Consider the following 19,239-nt stretch of genomic DNA (forward strand, 5'->3'; position numbering starts at 1 on the left):
AAATGCCTGTTTGTGGTATTAAATTTATTTTTGCCTATACCACAGGCTTACTTTCCAAAGGCCAATTTCATATTATCTGTAATACATTCTTACAGTAGAAACTCGCTAGAGGTCATTTCAGAAGGGAAAACTATAACTTATAAAATGTGATTAACCAGTTGTAAAGAAGACCAATAATCTCAACAGTGTTACACTATTTAGGGTACGTATAAAGTTACCAGTACTGCCAAATCATTTGTACTCTCTTGTGCTGCTAACTTTATTATCAGTCTGATCAATATTACACGGTTGGGACATTCTTCCACTGTATACATGAAAACAATTATATTTTCCCAGCTATATTGTAATCAGATTATTTACCTTCAGAGGTCTGTAGGTTTACTGTGTTTCTTTTGTTTCTGCCAAATTAATTTTTTTTTTTAAAGCAGAGTGGGAGGATTAGTAACTCAACTGATTTTGAAAGAATGAACATTTACCTGAAACTGTGTAGTGATTCTTTGTAAACAGAAATTGAACTTGCACCGAATCTTATATTTAAATACAATGAAAAATGGTATCAGTTGCTCAATGCAGTACTACATGTTTGAAAACAGCTCATCAAAACATCTTCTGATTAGGGTGCACAGTCTTTTGCTTTTCTTCAGTGCTATTAAGACTTTTAGAAGGAATGCAAAATCCCATGTTAGACCTTTTTAATGTTTAAGTCCTGAGACTGAAATTTTGCCTGGCTTCCAACCTTTGATTTCTCTGATTAATAAAAGTTGGGTCTTCTGCAATGAATTTGGATGTATGCTATTTGGCATTTAAGTGTAGCCTGCCTGGCGCTGATGATTTATTATATTTTTTTAAAGGCCATGATTAAAAGTTTTATGGATATCTACCAACTTGCAAGTTCCAGAATTGACATGTTAGTGAGAAAAGCAGCATCTCATCAGCTTCATGGTGCAGCCCTAAAGTCCAAGCTCCAAACAGCTTGTCTTCATGAAAATGAGAGCTTACAATTGGTAAGTCTGCTTTTCAATTAATTTTTGTCATTTGGATGTGGTTTCCTAGCCAGCATCTCCCTTCATGCTGCATAGTTTCTGTAGGGAATTACAATAATATTTCATTATAGACATAATAGAGCAATAAAACTGGTGTCAACAGAAACCTTCTGAGACTTTTTCAGAAGTTAAAGGGGGTGGTTAACACTAGGATTAATTTTACTACTGTATCTTCTACAAGGAACTGTTCATTGTTGCTGTCGCTGGAAAAGTATACATTGTGATTTCTTTGTTTTTGGCAAATGGTTGAATTTTGGACCTGAAGAATTTACCCATCTGTAGATATAGCACCATGTAAAACAGAATGTTATTAACTGTGCATGTAAATAAAATATTTATTAGGAGACATGATTTTTCTTTTTTTAGACAATTGTGGTTATGAATGATACTTCTCACTAAAGTTACAAGGTTAAAATCCAATTTCATAAATCATTTCTTGTCTCAAATGTTGTTGCCCACAGAGATACTTGGACTTGTTTAAGGCTAATAAGATGATTCTTCAGATCTGAGATCTCTCTCTAGGGGGATTACTGAATGCAGATATATTTGTGTCACACAGGCAGGAGGCCAGATGTATAAACTGTCATAAATATGTAGTCAAGTATGTCTAGAATGAGACTGTGTAAGCTGTGCAACTTGCATACGCTTGATGTATTTCTTCTCCATCTTTCTTTACTTTTCCACATAGGATAAAGGGGAAAGCTTTGGAGTTTGATGGTTTTTTTTTCTCCTCTCCTTCCTCCTTTCTCTTCTTTTATTCTTGTGAAGCAAAGGACCATAAAGAAAATGAGGATTGTTTGTCTTTCCTTTTGAAACAGAAAATCTGTAAGAAGAGAGGCATCACTAATGCAGATGTGACATAAACACATCAGCAAATGTATATTCAAAGGCTGTGGCCGTGGCTTTGGTTGTTTCCAACAGAATTACAATAATTTCTTATCCTGCTTCTAAATTGTATTAGCACAATGGGAAATTAGCACGAATAGGAAATATATTAATCAGTGCTGAATTTCAATTTTAAGATCTTGAGATGATAATTGTTGAATGAAAGCTTTGTTTTATTTGTAACTGCACAACCTTTCTAAGAAACTAAATTAAATTGCTTCACTGAAGTTGCTTCTTTTCTCCTCCAACCAGGCTTTCTTTGTTTTCTACTAGGTTTACATGTGTCCTGCTGAGCCTGCGCCCAGTGTAATTGGGTTGCTCCTTTGCCTGTTATTATTGTTTTTGTTGTTTAAATCAAGATGACCACTTGTGTACTAAGGATCGGGAAGTCTGCCAAACCTGGTGCAGCAAGGTTTGCTTTCATTTGGGTTGAGAGAGCTTTTAGCAAAGATTATGCTAGTCCTGTCTATGAAGGGCTATGCAGTAGCTTGATACGTTACAGTGAAAACAAATGCCTTGCCCCCCAGCTCTCTGATGCCTGTGATTAAATGCAGTGGTTTTAAAGTAATTTGTGTCTGCCTACAGTATCAATGTAAAGGTGATACTTTTTGCATTGTAGTAGGATCTACTGGCCCTTCTGTACAACCATCTGGGGAGAAGAATAGTTATTCCTTTAGATGCAGTTCAATTTTAACCTAAGCATAAGCATTAATAGAAAGTGTTTTAAAATTTTAATGTAAAGGCAAAAAATTTAGAATGATAGATTCTCATGTTTCCATGAAAAAAGTATAAGTGTTTATGGTATATGTTGTAGTATTGGGGTTTTCTGTAAAGCTTGTCCCTAATATTTGCAAAAGTTGCATCAAGCTTGACTTTTAATAACTTCAGGCACCACAGCTTTCCTGAGTAACTTACATTTTAAAGTTTCAGCTGATACTGTTCTGTTCTGATTTTGAGGACGAAGTTTTGCACTAAATTTCTTTCTGTATTAGAAGAAGTAGGACAGATTTTTTTGCTTGATTATTTTAAATGAAAGGGAGTAATGACTTTTCTTGAGCATCTATTTGGTTTCAGAATTGTACACATTTTGTTGGTTTCAATCTGCTGTGTTCAATCACATATCCGATTCTAGTAATGTTGCAGGCAAAACTTTTCATGTAGGAAGCAAACATAGCACCTGGACTCTATTAATTGCAAGTCTTCATGTGATGTACACTTGTGTTCCTAGAACAGTGACCTGTTGATCAGTGCTGAAACACATTTTTGAAAAGTCTTTCAGGTGTATACCATGTGTGGACTCTTACCTTGTAAGATTGGGGTTTATCTCACTATGTTGTGGCTGTCTCTTGATGGCTTCTATGCTAGTTGCATAAGGTTCTTGCACTCCCAACTGTCCATTGGATCCAAGTTTGGGCCATTCATCAGTATTGATCTTTTCCATGTTCAAAAGGTATTGCTTTCCTAATTGACCTTTTTATACTGAAACTTACTAAATACATCACCTTTCTTTCTATTCACACCACTATTTTCCTCTTCTATTGCTTTGGGTTTTGCTGATAATTGTAAAAACAAAACTGATGCCATAAGGCAACATCAGTGATTCTGACTCCTCATCTTTTATCTAAGACTCTGAATTGACATCTCCATCCTCCAGTCTACTTTTAGTCCAACCACTTTCCTTCTAGTCAATAGCGTTTAGATTCTGAGATTGCTATGTGTGCTCATGCTAATGCCAACAGAGAGGAACAGGAAGGGATATGATTATGATGGACAGAGGTGAGGTGAATGCTGGAAACACAGCTTACAGAGAAGAGAATTATTATGTGGGGTGAAGGGGAGTCAATAGCAGAATGTCTCTCTACTCTTCATTAGTGTCCAGCTATCTGTCTGTCCTACTCTTCTCTGATGATTCTTCCTCTGTGCAGAGAAAGGCCCTCTGCATTTTTCATTCTTGCAACTCTGTAAAATTGAGTATGGCTGAAATACAGATTATTGGTTTTCTACCTAAGCATTCTTTTTTTTTTCCATTGTTCCCTATTCCTGTATCTCTTTCCTGTTTTTTGTTGTTGTTGTTCTTTATTTAATTTCTCCTGGTTTTTTTCTTTTTCCTTTACCAAATGCTTCTGAAATTTCCCTTACATTTCTAAAATGTCTTTCTCTTTTATTTCTGTTATCAAACCATTAACATTGTGTAATAGTCTTTCTTTGCAACCATAACAGTTTCACTTCTGTGCATTTCCTTGTTTTTTAAAATTTACTTTCACTGAAGTGCAAGTACCACAGTCACAATGCTGTCTTCCATAACTTGCTGCATCCCCACATTAAGGGTCGTATCTATAATTGGTAGAGCTAATAAGAGTTCGGCTAAGAAGGTGTCATTGATATGGCCATATGTAGTCTTTATTATGAGGATGTAGGTTGCTAGAGGAGGAACAGAGAAATCGGCAGTCAACATCTAGCATGAAATAAGGTGGAGATTTATTTCACTGAGCACTGGACTCAGTAGTGGACTGGCACTGCCATTTTCTCCATGAAATTTAAGAAACTGTTTTGTTTTCCTTTACATGTCTCTGCCTTTATGCTTTCTTACGATTTTCCTCAGAAAAGCTTAGTGTGCTTAGAAGGTGTGTTTGGTGGAAGTACTTCACTGGTAGTAACTAACTGTCCACATGATCTGTATGTAAGCAGAGAAGATATCAGCTAAAATGTTCTTGTGTTTCTTTTTTCCTGCCTATTTCTTGTTCAGCAATATCTAGGAATATAAACATCATGAACTGGACTGTGCTCCAAGGTTTCCTATTAAATGAACACTTGCCAGTTACTTTAACAGTACTGGATTCTGCTGCTTTGATCCATTTTACTTCTTCTTCATATACATTCATTTATTACTATACTTGCACTTTCATTCAGAGTTGCAGTAATAACTAGGCTTTGAACTGACAACTTTTAAGTGCTGTACTGTGCAGTAGTGTAGTCATAAGCAATTACTTTGTGGGTGCTGTGGGGCAACATGTGGCATCGTATTAGTCACATGGCAAGCATGTGAATCCATGGTGTCTGTACTGCCAGAGTTTGTTGCTGCAAGCAGAGTGTTGTGGGGAGTGGATGCAGTGACACTGTATTTTCCAGTGTGACCTTACACATACGAGGAACTGACAGAATTAAATTTGTAGTAAAATTTCTCCATAAAGTGTTTTCATAGCGTTCAGCCCTGAGATTTTGTACCTGATGTCAATACTGCTGTCAGAATTTTAAGAATTTAAAATATTCTGGTACCAGTTTTGGCAAACAAAAGGAGCCGCTGTTACATTACAAGTGGTCATATCTGATCCCGTCTGTGCAGCTGATCTGGTGATATTCCTTCCTTTTTCTGCTTTCACTTCAGAATCAAAGGAGAGTAAAAAATGAAGGGGAAAATACAGTAATTTATAAAAATGAAGTGAGAAAAGTTTTGTGTGCACTGGAGAAATGGAAATTTGGGGAGCCAAAAGGATAACTTTAACTGAAAGGGGCAGAAGGTGAGTTTCAGATGGGTGAGAGGGGTGAAGTAGAGGTTTGTAAGAAGAACAGAGTTCTCTGACTAACCATGAAAACAACTGTTGTCTTTGGATGCTTCTCCTAACTGGAGCTGAAAATGAAATCACTCATTGCTTTATGTGGCTTTGCATCATCTTTTTTTTTTTTCCCCTCACATTTGTGTCTGTGTCTGTCCTTTGTCTGAAAATGCCTAGTGATATCACTGAAATACAGGAATTGTACGTTTTGGTAAGGTGAGAGAAGCAAGTAGAATGATTTTATGTGTGAAAAATCCATATTTATTGTTGAGATGCTAGTAATTGATGCACACTCTCGTATTTTTGTCTTGAAGAATCGCATTAAGAAAAATGTACACTTTTCTTCCTACTCAGAGCAGTCAGCTCGCAGTTCTCGTGATCTACTTGAACCCCACTCATGGAGAGGAGAGAGAAAAGAAATATCTAAAATTCAAACTTACTAGTTTACACCACTGACAGTTTCTTCCTACTTAGCCAGGCTGGTCAGAGCAGTGGGTTTACATGTCTTCCCCCCATATTCTTTGTTTCCTTGTCACCAGTTCAATCTGTGTTTCAAGGCTGAGACCTGCATCTAACAGGGATGCAATGGCTTACATTTAGAATTATGAGGATAGAACTGGAGAGAAAGAAAAAAACCTCTTTGTCTTTTCACTTGCTGCATAGGAGAAAGGCACTCACTCCATCGGTGCCGTGTTAAATGTCAGGAAAGTGTCTTTCAGGGGCCGGAGCCATATCTCTTGTGTTAGGACATGGAATGACTGATGTAGCTGGGGGAATTCTTCCCAGATGTTGCAAGAAGCAGATAGGTCCTGGATGAAAACTTTGCTTGGCTTTTCCACTACTTCATGCTAGCCTGATGCACAGTTGAACTGAAAAGATTTTTTGCAAGATTTGGAATTGAACTGGTTTTGTGAAAGATTTGGAAATACTAGTTCTTAATTTGCTTTGCAAAAAATAATTAGACTTGTTATTTTTATTGTTACCCTCTGTCTTGCAGTGTTTTCTTGGAAATAGTCTAGGACAGAATTCAGTAAGATATGGACCTCAAATAATTTACTGTGAAACATGAATGTTCTTAAAGTGATAGTAAAAAAAAAAAAATGACAGGCCCACAAGGAGAATATCCCAACTGTTGAGATGATAATAGACATGAAAGAGTGGAAGTATCAGTATAGGCAAAAATAGAAAACTGTATTCATAATATTTACTAAGCTTGAAGTCTTTTATCAGGCTGAGTCCATAAAGTAGTAATATCTTCCAGAAACTTTTTTTTTACTGAAATACTTGCATTTCTTACCTGATTTTAAGCAATTTGGCATCACTTGCCAACCATACTGCATAGCTAAGGAATGCAGGTATCCAAGTGCAAATGCTCACCTTGTCATGTGGTATTGCTTACAGATGTAATAGTTGTAACTAAATAGTATAAATCATGTAGTTTAAACTTTTTGCTTATTATGTAGTGCCAATAAAAAAAATAATATGAAACCAATATTATAAATCACATTATGTAACTCAGGGCAAGGTGTTAAAAAACATTTACAGTAATCCAACAACACATTTGCTATTTTGTAAAGAATACTTCCTTTTCTATGCAAAAATTTTTTGATACTCAATATTCTAGGTATGTGAACTTTTAACTTGTCAGACTATTGTAACATATTTGAAAATTGTAGTAATTTGATTAAAACGTTGCCTATAAGGCAAAAGGTTCAGTTAATAGAATCCATATGTAATTAAAATGCAGAACTAAATGTAATCAGACCCCAGTGACTGGTGCCTTCATATTGATAGTTTTACAATGGCCTCTGGGGTTGAAAGTTTATGTTAAAGTTACTAATGTAGCTGTGCTCTGGAAAAAGAGCAAGTCAGTTTAGCTGTTTCAGATATGACAGCGTTCTGAAGTGGTAGCCATACAACTAAAATAGTTGATAGTCTGAATTTTAGGGGTATCTTCCACTGGCAGGTGGTAGAAGCGCAAGACTGCTGGAGTGTACTAGTCAGAGAATTGCTTTCAGCAGCAACACTGCTACATAAACATCCCCAAATGAAGGATCGTGCTGTGAGCAAGTAACGGTGTATTTTTTTAATAATATAGTTACTTAATTTGTGTGAATTCATGTTTGAATCATCTGAAAGTTATAGACACAACACTATGTACCAAGCCACAAAAGAAGTTTAAAAAAATTTCCTGAACTTTAAAAAAAAAAATTATTTTCTCTGGACAGTTTTAAGAGTCGACATCCTGTGTTAGAGTTCTCTAATCATCACCAGCACAATTTACAATCAGAACACACAGAAAGCCAGTTCAGACCAGCTCATCTGTTGACTTTGGCAGAAGCCCTTAATCTCACTGTGTGCAGCTGCCACTTGAGAGCTGGGGACTCGGCAGAGAGCCGAAGGAGGGTGGGATGCAGGGTTGGTCAAGGCATGAACACATAGGCCTGCTTCATTTCAACAGCCGTACACTGCTTTTTTATAGTCTTTTCATTTTACAGCCTTTTTTTTTTTTAAAAAAAAAAAAAAACCACTGAAATTAAATGAGGACCTCTCATGAGCCACTGCGCTCCAGGCATAAGAAATTGTAATGTCTGGCTTCCAGAAACTGTCCCGTCAAAATGTGCTTCTGATTAGGTGGCTTAATTACAGCTGTGAAAACAATGTTGATTTAGGCCTCAAGATTCCAGTGCATGTCAGCCGTTATTAGCTAGCCTTGGACTGAAGCCACCATTTTAAAACTCTGTACCACTAAAGTCACACAGTGCCTGACAACTTTTTATTTAGGCAGAAATGTTGCCAGAAGCAACACTTTTTATGCAAAATATTTTTCATTGCGCAAATTTCAAATGTGACACTGTTGATGGACATAAAATGGATAGTTACGGGTGAACTTCACCAAGTCCAAAACCTAACTTTTGCAAAAAAAAAAACCAACAAAAAAACAAAACCACCAACATCCCCCCCCACCGTTTCAAATAGTTTTTATAAAGTTTGACTGACATAATGCTTAATTTTAATTCCTTTAATTCAGTTTTATTCCAAATCCAGCATGTTGGTTTAACCACCCAATTTTATTGCATCTAAATTTTCCTGACAGTTTCATTTGCTGTTGGGAAATAAAATTGCCGTTTTTGCAACATGGGAAATAATGGCTAGTTTCAAAACCAATATGTTTGAAACTTCCTTTGCCTGAAGCAGGTTAAGGCACACACTCAATTTACTTTAGGGGAAAAAAGCTCATTAAATAGTTTTTAATATTTTAATATAATTTAAATAACTGCTTTCACAGTGGGAAGGCTTATTAGGCCCATGTATTTACACCTGCAGAGAGGTAAATGTTTGGGTAATTAGGAGGTTTCCAATACTTCAGCGTTTCAGTGTAGTTGCGGAGTTAATGCTGTAAACACTGTAGATGGACACAATGCGTTCACTGCATTTAAACATTACATTTCCACTTGTATTTTGCTTTCAGGTGCTTAAGAAAGAGGTTTAAGTGGGGTGGTTTGTTGGGGTTTTTTTTGCTTTGTTTTGTCTGTTCTTAAAGTCTCTTTAATGACATGAATTGGCTAAGGAATGTGAGTGAATGTGTGTGGGTGTTAGCTCTCGGCAGAGGCCGGTGCTTTGGAAAAGCAAGATCTACATTCTCACTTCACAGTTGCCATGAAATTCCAAATGTCCATGCTGTGCCGTTTAATGGAAACCATGAAGTTCCTAAATGACCGCAGGTTTGTTCCGAGTTAAGCACAAAACAAATCTTTCAAGTCTTTGGCTGAGTCACAAAAAAGGAGGGTCATGTTTTCAGGAAGCTAATCTTTCCTTTTTTTCCTTCATGGTTTGCATTTCTATGGCATTAGAAATGTGTTTCTAGTGAGGTACTGGAACTACCAGCTCACAAACAAGGGTCCTTAGTTCCCAGGACTGAAAACAAGACACTTGGAACCTGAAGCTGCATTCATCTCTTATCCTAAATGCTCAGGCCAGTGCAACAATTGTACCTCCCAGAGCAACTAATTGGAAATTGACTTAGAGAAACTAATGATTTGGATAAGGAAACAAGTCTAAGGGGTAGGTTCAGGTTTGCCCTGTAAAAAATCATCATGCATTCATTCTCTGCCTGCAGCGGATTAACAGAGAAAAAGGAAGTGAATGCCTACACTTCATTTTTTTCACTTTTTGAAGGTGAAATACTGCAACAAGCTAGTCTCTTATTTTCTTTGCAAAATGGTACATGGGGTTTCTGAACCTGAATGTTTCAGAAGGGCCCCAGTTGCTGTGGAGGGCAACTGTGAGGCAGGAGGCAGCCATGTGATGCCATATTCCTTATTAGATAGATTTCTTTGCAGTGATCTCTCAAAATGTGTTTCATTGGTAATGTGCAATGAGTATTATTCACCAGCTGCATATGTTTACTTCCTGTTTTCTACACACCCCTGTTTCTTTTGCCTTCTTCCCACACCTCTCAAAGTGACATTTTCAGCACATCAAATTAAAAGAAACTTTTCTATATTATTATGTATACTGCTAATACTGCAATAGAAATAAAAGTATTGGGCATGCTAGACAGGCTGTTATTTTGAGAACTGGGTATTATAGACCAGGACATTTGACCCTGGGAAAAAGTTTTTACAAAAGAATAGAGCCGAGGACATAATTTTACTGGCTTTATAGAAGAAAAGGAATATTCTCTACAAAGGCAGACAAATTCACTTCTTTCCAGACTCAAGGACTTTTACTCAGGCCAGAAGGTGCTTCCTCCTCCCTTTTGAAGAAGTTATTTCAAGAAAGAGAGCTGGGAAGCTTCTATTATTCCCTGCTAAACTGTGGGTTAAACATAAAGGGAACGTCTGTTTGTTCTGAGACTCTGAATTCTCTGAGAAATTTTTAGAGGGGATTAAAGCATAGCTGTGCCTGAATGAGTCTAGCTCAGATACTTAAATGGCGAAGGAATCCATGCAATCCAGATTGTCATCTTCCTGATATTTTCTTGACATTTTAAATGTAGATCCTATAAGGTGTACTGTTGTGAATAATTGTTTTCTTGTTCTGACACCTGCTTGGTTTTGTGTTTCAAGCTAAATATGTAAAGCACTGTTTATAAGGAGAAAATTCAGTGCTGATCTTCAGGCATTAGCTTTGATAAATAGTTCAAGATGTATAGATGCTACATGTGAGTTGCAATTCGATAGGTGGGGATGATAGGTGGAAGGATTTTTGTTGGTTTTGTGGTGTTTTGTGTTTACTTTGTACCACTAGCTTACTGTCCAGTTGTCAGGGAAAAAAGAGAATAAGACCTAGGGCAGTGTTTCGAGGAGTCTGCCTCTTTCTTAGCCAGCCTCAGAAATGCATATACGTGCAGCATGCCCCCCACTTACAATGTAGCATGTACAATGCTACATGCACCCTTTTAAAAAAAAAAAAAAGAAAAAAAAAGCAATTTGTGCTGACATTTAACTGGATTGGTGCTGGAGAATCTGTTTAAGCATGAAACTATACTTAAAATAGTGGGGAAGTAAGTATTCCCCTCAAAAGATGTACTGTAAGTGTTTGTAAAACTAAATCTCATGTTTAGAGGTTTATGTTTCCCTCTGGATGGCAGGGAGACAACCGATGCCCCACCACCAGAGAATTCAGTGCCAGCTAGATGGCAAACTTTCATCCACAGGAGACAACTGTCTCTGATGCTGTATCTCCTCTTAGTCTCTGCTTCTGGTGTGCTGACTGGAAGTAAGGTCATGGGAGCACAAGGCTGGGTATCATCTCCACCCCTGGTCCCACAGCAGATTTCTCAGCTGTCAGACCTCACCTCACTAGTCCAAGTGGAGGAGGAGTGGATCTTCCGCAGGCCAAAGGGAGATAATGAGAGCGATGAAGAAGAGTAGCTGTAAACCATAGCATACTTTGTGCCTTTCTGGAATTTATAAAATCAGATTGTTTTTCTATTGGTTTGCTCATTCCCCCTGCCTTCTCCTTTAGTTGTGCATGTTTGCATCCTTTTCAACTGGGGAAAAAAAGAACAAACCTTTGCATTCCTTTCTGTGACATTTTTGCAGTAGGGTAATGTGTTTTTGTAGAAATACATGTGTTTACCTAATTCCATGGCCTGATTGCTTGCATTTTGTACTTTAAGCATAAAAGTTAATGCAAGATATGAAAAAAAAAACCCTTTAAAATACATTAGGGAGTATGACTTGCAGAGATAAAAAGACAGGAAATTCAGAGTTAGGGCATGAAGCATAACACTGTTCTTAACTCTTAATTTTATTCCTGTAATGTTGACATGATTTAAGGGCATGCAGTCAGCAAGGTACATCTTAATGTTTATTTTTATTAGGTTTTACATATTTAAGTCACACTGCTTAATATTTACCCAAAATTTATTTATTTATTTATTGTTGTTGGTTTTAAGTTAGGTATAAAAACTTTTCATGGAAGTCTATGAAACCCACATTATGTAGTGAAGGCACAGTTTTTCCAGTTGATCATAGTAAGGACCTGTTTGCTCCAGAGACTGGGATCCCTGAAGCAGTTTGGCCTGTTGAATAAACTAGTACTTGAACAAATTTTACAAAATTCATTGTTTACAATTTCACAAAAAAATGTAAAATGAGTACACAGTAGGGTAAAGAGCTTGATTGTCATCTAAAAGGATGTTATCATGATAATAATCTTGATTTTTCAAATAACTTGTTTTCTTCAGTTTGTGTGATGGTTTAGTTAAAGAAAGACATTTAGAAACAAATGTGCTTCTTAAACTATGTCTTTCCCATTTTACAAGAATTTGCCGGTTTTGTTGACTTAAACGTTTCAGAAATGCTACCTTTTGGAAAGGAAGGACCCTCTTTTTGTTAAGCAATCAATTGACTTTTGGGGTTTTTAGTGGAAAGTAGGATACCTTTAAAATGTATAGTAAGTAATAAAATTTACTAAAAATATAGGCAAGAATAGTGTGGTTAATCACCAGCAGAGTTTCCCTGCCACATGTGATTATATTAGGAAAGCAAAGTGACATTATGATGATGCAATGATTCCATTTCATGCTTTTCAGATAGTTTAACAGCTTCAATTCCTACAGCTTTTTAGAGAGGGACCCATGGAACCTTTAAAGCCATGTTGCTTTAAGACACCACACTTTTGGATCTTTTGGATCAACTGAAATTGGCCCATAAACCCATAGTTCACTCAGTAAATGTCACTGCAAAGCTGACATTTCAATACTTGCCTCTCTTAAATTTGTATGTTCACCAATATTTTGAAAGCCTTTTGTCCCATCTAGGTGTTGCAGGTAATTTGACAAAGAAAGCCCTTGGAGGCCAGAGCCGCAATAATTAAATAATTCACTATTTTTTCAGGTTTTGTTGAGTACCAAGGGTCTCATTTGATCACAAAAGGATCAGCTTATGTGGTGGTTATACACTTATGGTCAGGGACCAGTTAGTCTTTCAGACTCAGTGTGACATCAAGTTTTCTTTCACAGGGTAAGTAAATGAATTGCACTCTTTTGGGAGCCTGAGCATGTATTGTAACTTAACCAGGACTTTGCAAAGCTTCTGACACTTAAAGTCATCCAGTTTCATTTTAATTTGTGCATGTCAAAACATGCCATTGCTTTAGGAATTTCTAGTTTAATATAATAACTTACTGAAGTTTACTACACTTTTAAGAGATTTTTTAGAAAAAGCATAATCTAATTGGGAGCTCTGAATAAAGGAATTTAAGGTATCATTCTGAAATGTACAAGGCACACCAAGTTACTGAAACCTCCCTGTGTAAAATGATTTTTTAAAGTTGTGTTACAGCTTTCTTGTTCAAAAACCAAAAAGCTGAAGAAACCTCTCTCCAAGTCTCCTTCTATGTTCTTCTTGACTCTTCCAATAAAAATTTTACATGCCTGATGAAAGTTTGTAGTGTTGTATGTGGTGGTGGTTCTGGTTTGGGTTTTTTTTTTTTGTTTGTTTTAACTCTTCTGTGCTTTCAGAACACACAAACACACAATTGGCATATATATATGAAAGGATTCACATAAAATATGATTGGTGTGCAGGAAATAACTGTTCCGTTTGCCTAGTGGACTCACTTGAACTGCATGTTCAGCCTCACAGAAAGTAATGACCTAGTACCTGCGCTAAGAGTAGCTCTTACAGGCAAATTGTGCTCAGAAATCTAGTAAGTATAAAAAGTTCTGCTGAAGTAATGATTAGATTTTTTTATTTAATTTCAGTCTGAAGTATAAATGTATATATAAATTTGGCCAAACCCAATAGAGACAGTAAACCTAGCTCACCCACACTCAAGTTGTTTATAACTGATAAGCTTGATTCCTTGCCCAGTTAGTGTAATTTGGATCTTGCATTGACAAAAGACCTACATGTTAGCCATCAACTGAAATTGAGCCTAAAATATTTTTTTTTAGGCTATTCAGATATCAACTGATATTTTATAAGCAATACTGCCGGAAAGCCAACTGTTTTCCATGACCATTACTGTTATAAAAATACCCTTTAGAAATCTGTTTAATATATACTGCTTCAGATATTGCATGCAATTTATGGGAGAAAGAGTAACTCCCTCCTGAAGTTACTTCAACTAAGTTTTACTGGGGGTGAATGAACATGCTTGGTTTGGATAAGCAAACAGAAGTTTGAAAACTATCCCAAACCTACAGGGAGCCAAATGTACCTCTTGTGAATCTTCCTCTAAGCTAGTTTATGGGGGAAGGGGATGGAGCCTTTATCAGGATTTTGTCTGGGAGGTAGCAGGCTGCACATCTGCAGTGGACAGTCCAGAAAATGTACACTACACTGGCCAGTGCTAAAAGGGTGGAACCCTTTGTCCTCCTAATACATCGATGATTTTAATAATTAACATTCATTTTGAGAAAATGAGCTTGACTAGTAATAGTTCACTTCTAAGCATGTGGTATAAGTCAGTCATTTTTTGCGCTATAATTAGAGTATCTTTTTAAGAGGCTACTCAGTTTAATACACTTATTTAGATGAACTGATATTTAGATTAGCCTGTAGCCTAACACAAATGCAGATGTTCTTACTCAGCATGCAAGCATTTGTCTGTATTTTGGATAACAGATTACAATCAGTCTGTTTTTCAAATAGGTGTAGATAGGTTGCATAAACCATGTCTGTATCCAGTTTATGATCCTAATTCTGTTGTCTCCTAAGAGCTAACATCAATCTGCTGTTTGTTAGGGGATGCTAAAGGCTGTCAATTCATGATATCAGCATTTCCCTTCTCACTTCAGGATTATGAACACCAGATTATATTCTCACAACCAAGTGGACTGAAATCACTTTTTGCTCACCTAAAGGTTTTTAGAGAGATCTGCAAGGATATTCTCCACTAAGAGGCCTTGTGTGTCCATGGCACTTCATTTTAAGTCTGAGTAATACCATTTTCCTGCTTGAAATCTGAGTGTGATGTTCACCACATTTTTTTTCATTGCTGCAAAACTACCCATTTTTGCATCAGCAACCTCTGCCAGAGGTGCGTGAGTTCCAAGTCCTTATGACTTGCTTCTTTTCACCACCTTTCATAAAGATAAGTTGGTTCTGTGTCCTTGCCATAAATTCCTGTCGAGTGAGGTCTCTGCTTTACACCTCAATCAATATATTTCCTTTTTGTTTTTCTTCCTTCATGCTTATGGCTTCTCTTGAGCTTGCACTTTCCACAAACCGGATGTCTGCTTCTCTTTATGAAAATCAGATTTATTGTGTGAAAAAATGCCCTTTCAATGGTTTTTAGAGAGAACTTCAAGAGGACTTGTCCCTGTAGATACGCTGGGAAAGCATAACTTACCTGAACTTGTAACACACCAGAACCTGAAAAAGCTGGATAGTCTTTTGAGTCTTGCATTGCTGGAGTTCTGGTAGTTGAAACCCATAAGGTCACCAGAAGGCATTTGCTACAGCGATTCCTAATTCCACTGTCCAGACACCAGTGTTCATCCAGACCATTCCACCCTTGGTGCCTCTTCAGCAAAGAGTGCTTAAACATCATCAGTACTTATTGCATATTGGATTTTTAAGGGCCTTTTCTGACCTACTCCACATGTTTAATACAAATATACCTGAGAGAAGTAGTGAGCGAACTGGAGTATTCTCAAGGCATCTGTCTGCAAAGTAACAGTGAGTTCCATGTTTGTTCTCGGTGTTATATAAGCTGTCAGGACAATCCTAAAATGTTGATTTCCACTTTTTAAATAGTTCATTTGTTTTGTTAGCTACATAGATTTCTATTTCTGAATATTATTCCTCAAAAATATTGCATATTTGGCAGAAATGCATAACAAAAATTAATCTCCTGAATGCCTAAAGATTTTTTAATGCAAGAAAGCTGAATCATAAAAGACACTTTCATTGTTCCTAGACCTTTCTCCTTTATGTTGTTAAATGTTACTGTTAGAAATAATTACTTTTTCCCTCTTTCCCCCTTGCATCCATATTGCTGATACAGGATATCTTTATTAATTATAAAGTGATTGAAGTATTTCACAGAATCTTTTTTTCCAAAATGTTCATGATGATTAACTCCAGGATTCTGCATTAAAATCAGTCTTCGGTAAAAGATAGATTAACACACCACTGGCAAAAGTCTGCTGTCCTTGTCCTGCGTAGTAGCAGAATGCCTAAATTGTAATTGCACCAGTTCGGAGCAAACAGACAAAAGGGAAGGCAGCTAAGCATTTTGCTGTGCGTGAGCAGTTAGAGGGCAAGCAGACACCATGCACCTTGACCACCTATTATGAAGCTTTTTGCTGCAATGTCAAGTGAAAGCGAGTTAATTGGGTGAAGCTGTAGAGCATGTTAGGGGCATGGTAAAGGGTTGCTGTTTGACAGCTGAATGTCAGCAGAAGGTAGTGAAGTGTGGCTGAGAGACAGAGACCTGTCACAAAGTTCATGTGGACTATAGCACAGTTAGGGAGATGAAATGTGGTTCTGTCTCACTTTCTCCCTCATTGCATTCAAGCACCTTAAGATTTCACACTGTATGTGTCAACCCTTGTTCTCTAAGCTGTTTTCTCCTAACACTTCTGCATTCAAATCATCGGACAGAAGATGCTAATGTTTGGCAAAATGAATGTAAATACACTTTTTTCCTTTTTCTGCTAGAGCGGCAGTATACATGCAACTCAGACAGAACTTTGAAGGCTTACGTCAGACAGTCACACTGTCTAGGAATTCAGCTGATGACTGAATATATTTCTCAAGAGAATATGAAGTTTGACACTTTAACTAGTTGGATAGGGACTGTTTTCCCACTAGCACTGGCAGAAGAAAAGGCTAAGTGGGGAGGACCACTTCATGAGCCGCTTGTGTGTCAGCATGGTGTTGTGAGCGTTTTAGTCTCTGGTTGTAGTCACCTCCTCCTCTTCTTGCTAGAAAGAAGTGAAGAGCTGAGGGGGTACCATGAGAGAGAGGAATACTGATCTGAGGCAATGAAAAGCTGTGGGAAAACTCACATAGCAGGAAAGGCTTTCTTGGAAGCAAGAGGAGCATCAGTTAAAGATAGCAACAATGTGATACACTGATGCAAAACACAGAGAGGTGTCACAACAGTTTAGTAAGAGCATAGTGTACCTTTCAATGTTCTTTGCAACATGTAGCACAAGTTAAACAAATAGGCATTTGGGTTAGCTAATTAGATTAAAAATAAATAAATAGAAGTGGAGAGACAGTGGTAGGCAGCATGGGCAAAAAGTACTAAAGAATTTGGAAACCTGGATTGAAATCAGTACAGACTGCTCATTTCACCATGAGAGTAGTGCACTGCATAGTTTGCCTAATATTTTGGTATTACTAGTGTAGTGCAGAGAATTTGACCTGAAAATAGGAGACTTCCGTGTGTATTCCAATGAAGCATCTGGAAGAGAAACTTACTATATAGGCTGTATGGTGGATTTTGGCCAAAGTATTTAGAAATAATCAAAATTAGCAATGCAAAACCAAATTATTTGTCTTTAAGCCAAACATTGAAGATAAGGTGTTCATCTGATGTGATAATCCATCCAATCCTGTGTGTTCTTCAAACATACCAGGTTTAAGTATGTTTGAATAAAACAAGAATACAGCCTCTAGAGTGTGATTTCACTGAAGGCATTAATGCTAAGGCATTAGCAAAGCAGAAAAAAAAATTATTTCCAGATATTTCAAACTCATGTGTTTGTTTAAAAACTCCTGAAAGTGGAAGAGGGAATTCTTTGGTAATGAAAAAAGCCATTAGTATTGTTGGCTACCAGCACCCAAAATGTGTTGTGTGTCTACCTTTCTGACTTAATATGTAATGAGTTGGCAGCCCATTGAATTATTCGCTGATAGCAAATTGTTTGCAGGATCCAGGCAGGAGTGCTGACAATTAAAATTTATACCGAATGTTACCGTTTTCCTACTTTGTGTCAGAACACCAATTTAGTCCTACTGCCTAAGCATACAGAATTGCAAAATCATTGACATGGGAAGCAAACTTTGCAGTTTTGGCCACCTTACATTCCTGCTTTGAAGAAGTTTGTTAACTACCACTGTATTGCGCTGACACCCACTAGTAATACTTCCCATTTTAAGCACCAGTTTCTGATATTTTATTTATTTCACTGAGAGTGAGAAATGGCTCTTGGAGGTACTTTTAACAGCAAAAGAATGAGCAGCATACTCAAAGTCCATTGGCATTGTCTGGGAAAAGGCAACTCAGTTTTGGAAGTAGTAGTCTACGAAGGAGGCTGTGAATGATCTGGAAATGTGCATCTTTCTCTACAGAGAAATAGGTTTTCCACATAAGTCCTGCAAAATGGTTATCAAATGCGGTGGTTGTTTCTTTAACTCTTACTGGAATTGCTGTTGCTACAGTGAAATGATGCAAGCTACAATGATAACATAGGTGGGAGAAGCTGAAAAGAACATTATTGGCCATTTGATTTGCTGTCTACTGGTATTACTGTGTATATGTATGTTCTAGAGTTGGGGTGAGAGGAATCAGTATTGGAAATCAATTGTGGAGAAATACATCGACTGTTTCCCACTTTCCCTCCATCACTCTCTGCATCTGTGCTCACCTTACGTTTCTTCCGAGTCTTGAGGGACTGTGCTACAGGCTTTCCAGAGATTTTAGAGGTTGCTGGAATTCAGAAGAAACTACAGCTTGCTCCTCCCTCTGCACTTCTGTTTGCTGTCGGGCGTCCTCACACACCTAAGTGTCCTGTAATCTGGTGATTTCCAGATCACACTTTGGCCTTGTAATTCAATGATTGTCTTTAATTTACCTTGAGATAAAACACTGAACTTATTATTTACTGCATTGCATCATCACACAGGGAACACCCATAACTGAGTCTTTGTAATATGTTGTGACTTCAGTGTTATTCTTTCTGCCCTTTTATTTCATACCTTACTCGGTCATTTTCTGTTCTGATTCTAAGCAGTTTCATTACTTTCTTACCTCAGTCAAAGCCATATATAAAAGCTTGTTATTCACAATGCAGAAGCCTTAACTCACAAAAACCTTACCACTTTTTATTATTCTGATTTTTTAATAATATAGAATGTTACATGTAATAAGAAGGTGGAAGGGAAGTTTGGGCTACTGTGTTTTGAAATTGAGTATTTGAAAGCAGTTTAAAGTGACTAAAATTAGTGGTGGGAAATGCCAAAATTGGAAGGAGTTATTTTTGTAACATACAAATAGTAGAGGGCAACTGAAAAGTTGTAGTGTGGTATTACAGTGAAAATTGTGGTCCAGTAAAATTATCCTTG

General features: G+C 37.1%; 1 protein-coding gene across 7 annotated transcripts in view; it reads left to right on the plus strand.

Annotated features, from left to right (window-relative positions):
- Positions 1-19,239, plus strand: part of CCDC171 (coiled-coil domain containing 171) — a 157,624-nt gene that overhangs the window by 130,397 nt on the left and 7,988 nt on the right. For all 7 annotated transcript variants that reach the window (XM_075021403.1, XM_075021409.1, XM_075021400.1 and 4 more), the window contains one exon: positions 852-1,004. In XM_075021403.1, the coding sequence (XP_074877504.1) occupies positions 852-1,004 (153 nt within the window). The remainder of the gene's footprint in view (positions 1-851; positions 1,005-19,239) is intronic.

Source organism: Buteo buteo, chromosome Z (assembly GCF_964188355.1).
Source record: "Buteo buteo chromosome Z, bButBut1.hap1.1, whole genome shotgun sequence".
Lineage (NCBI taxonomy): Eukaryota > Metazoa > Chordata > Aves > Accipitriformes > Accipitridae > Buteo > Buteo buteo.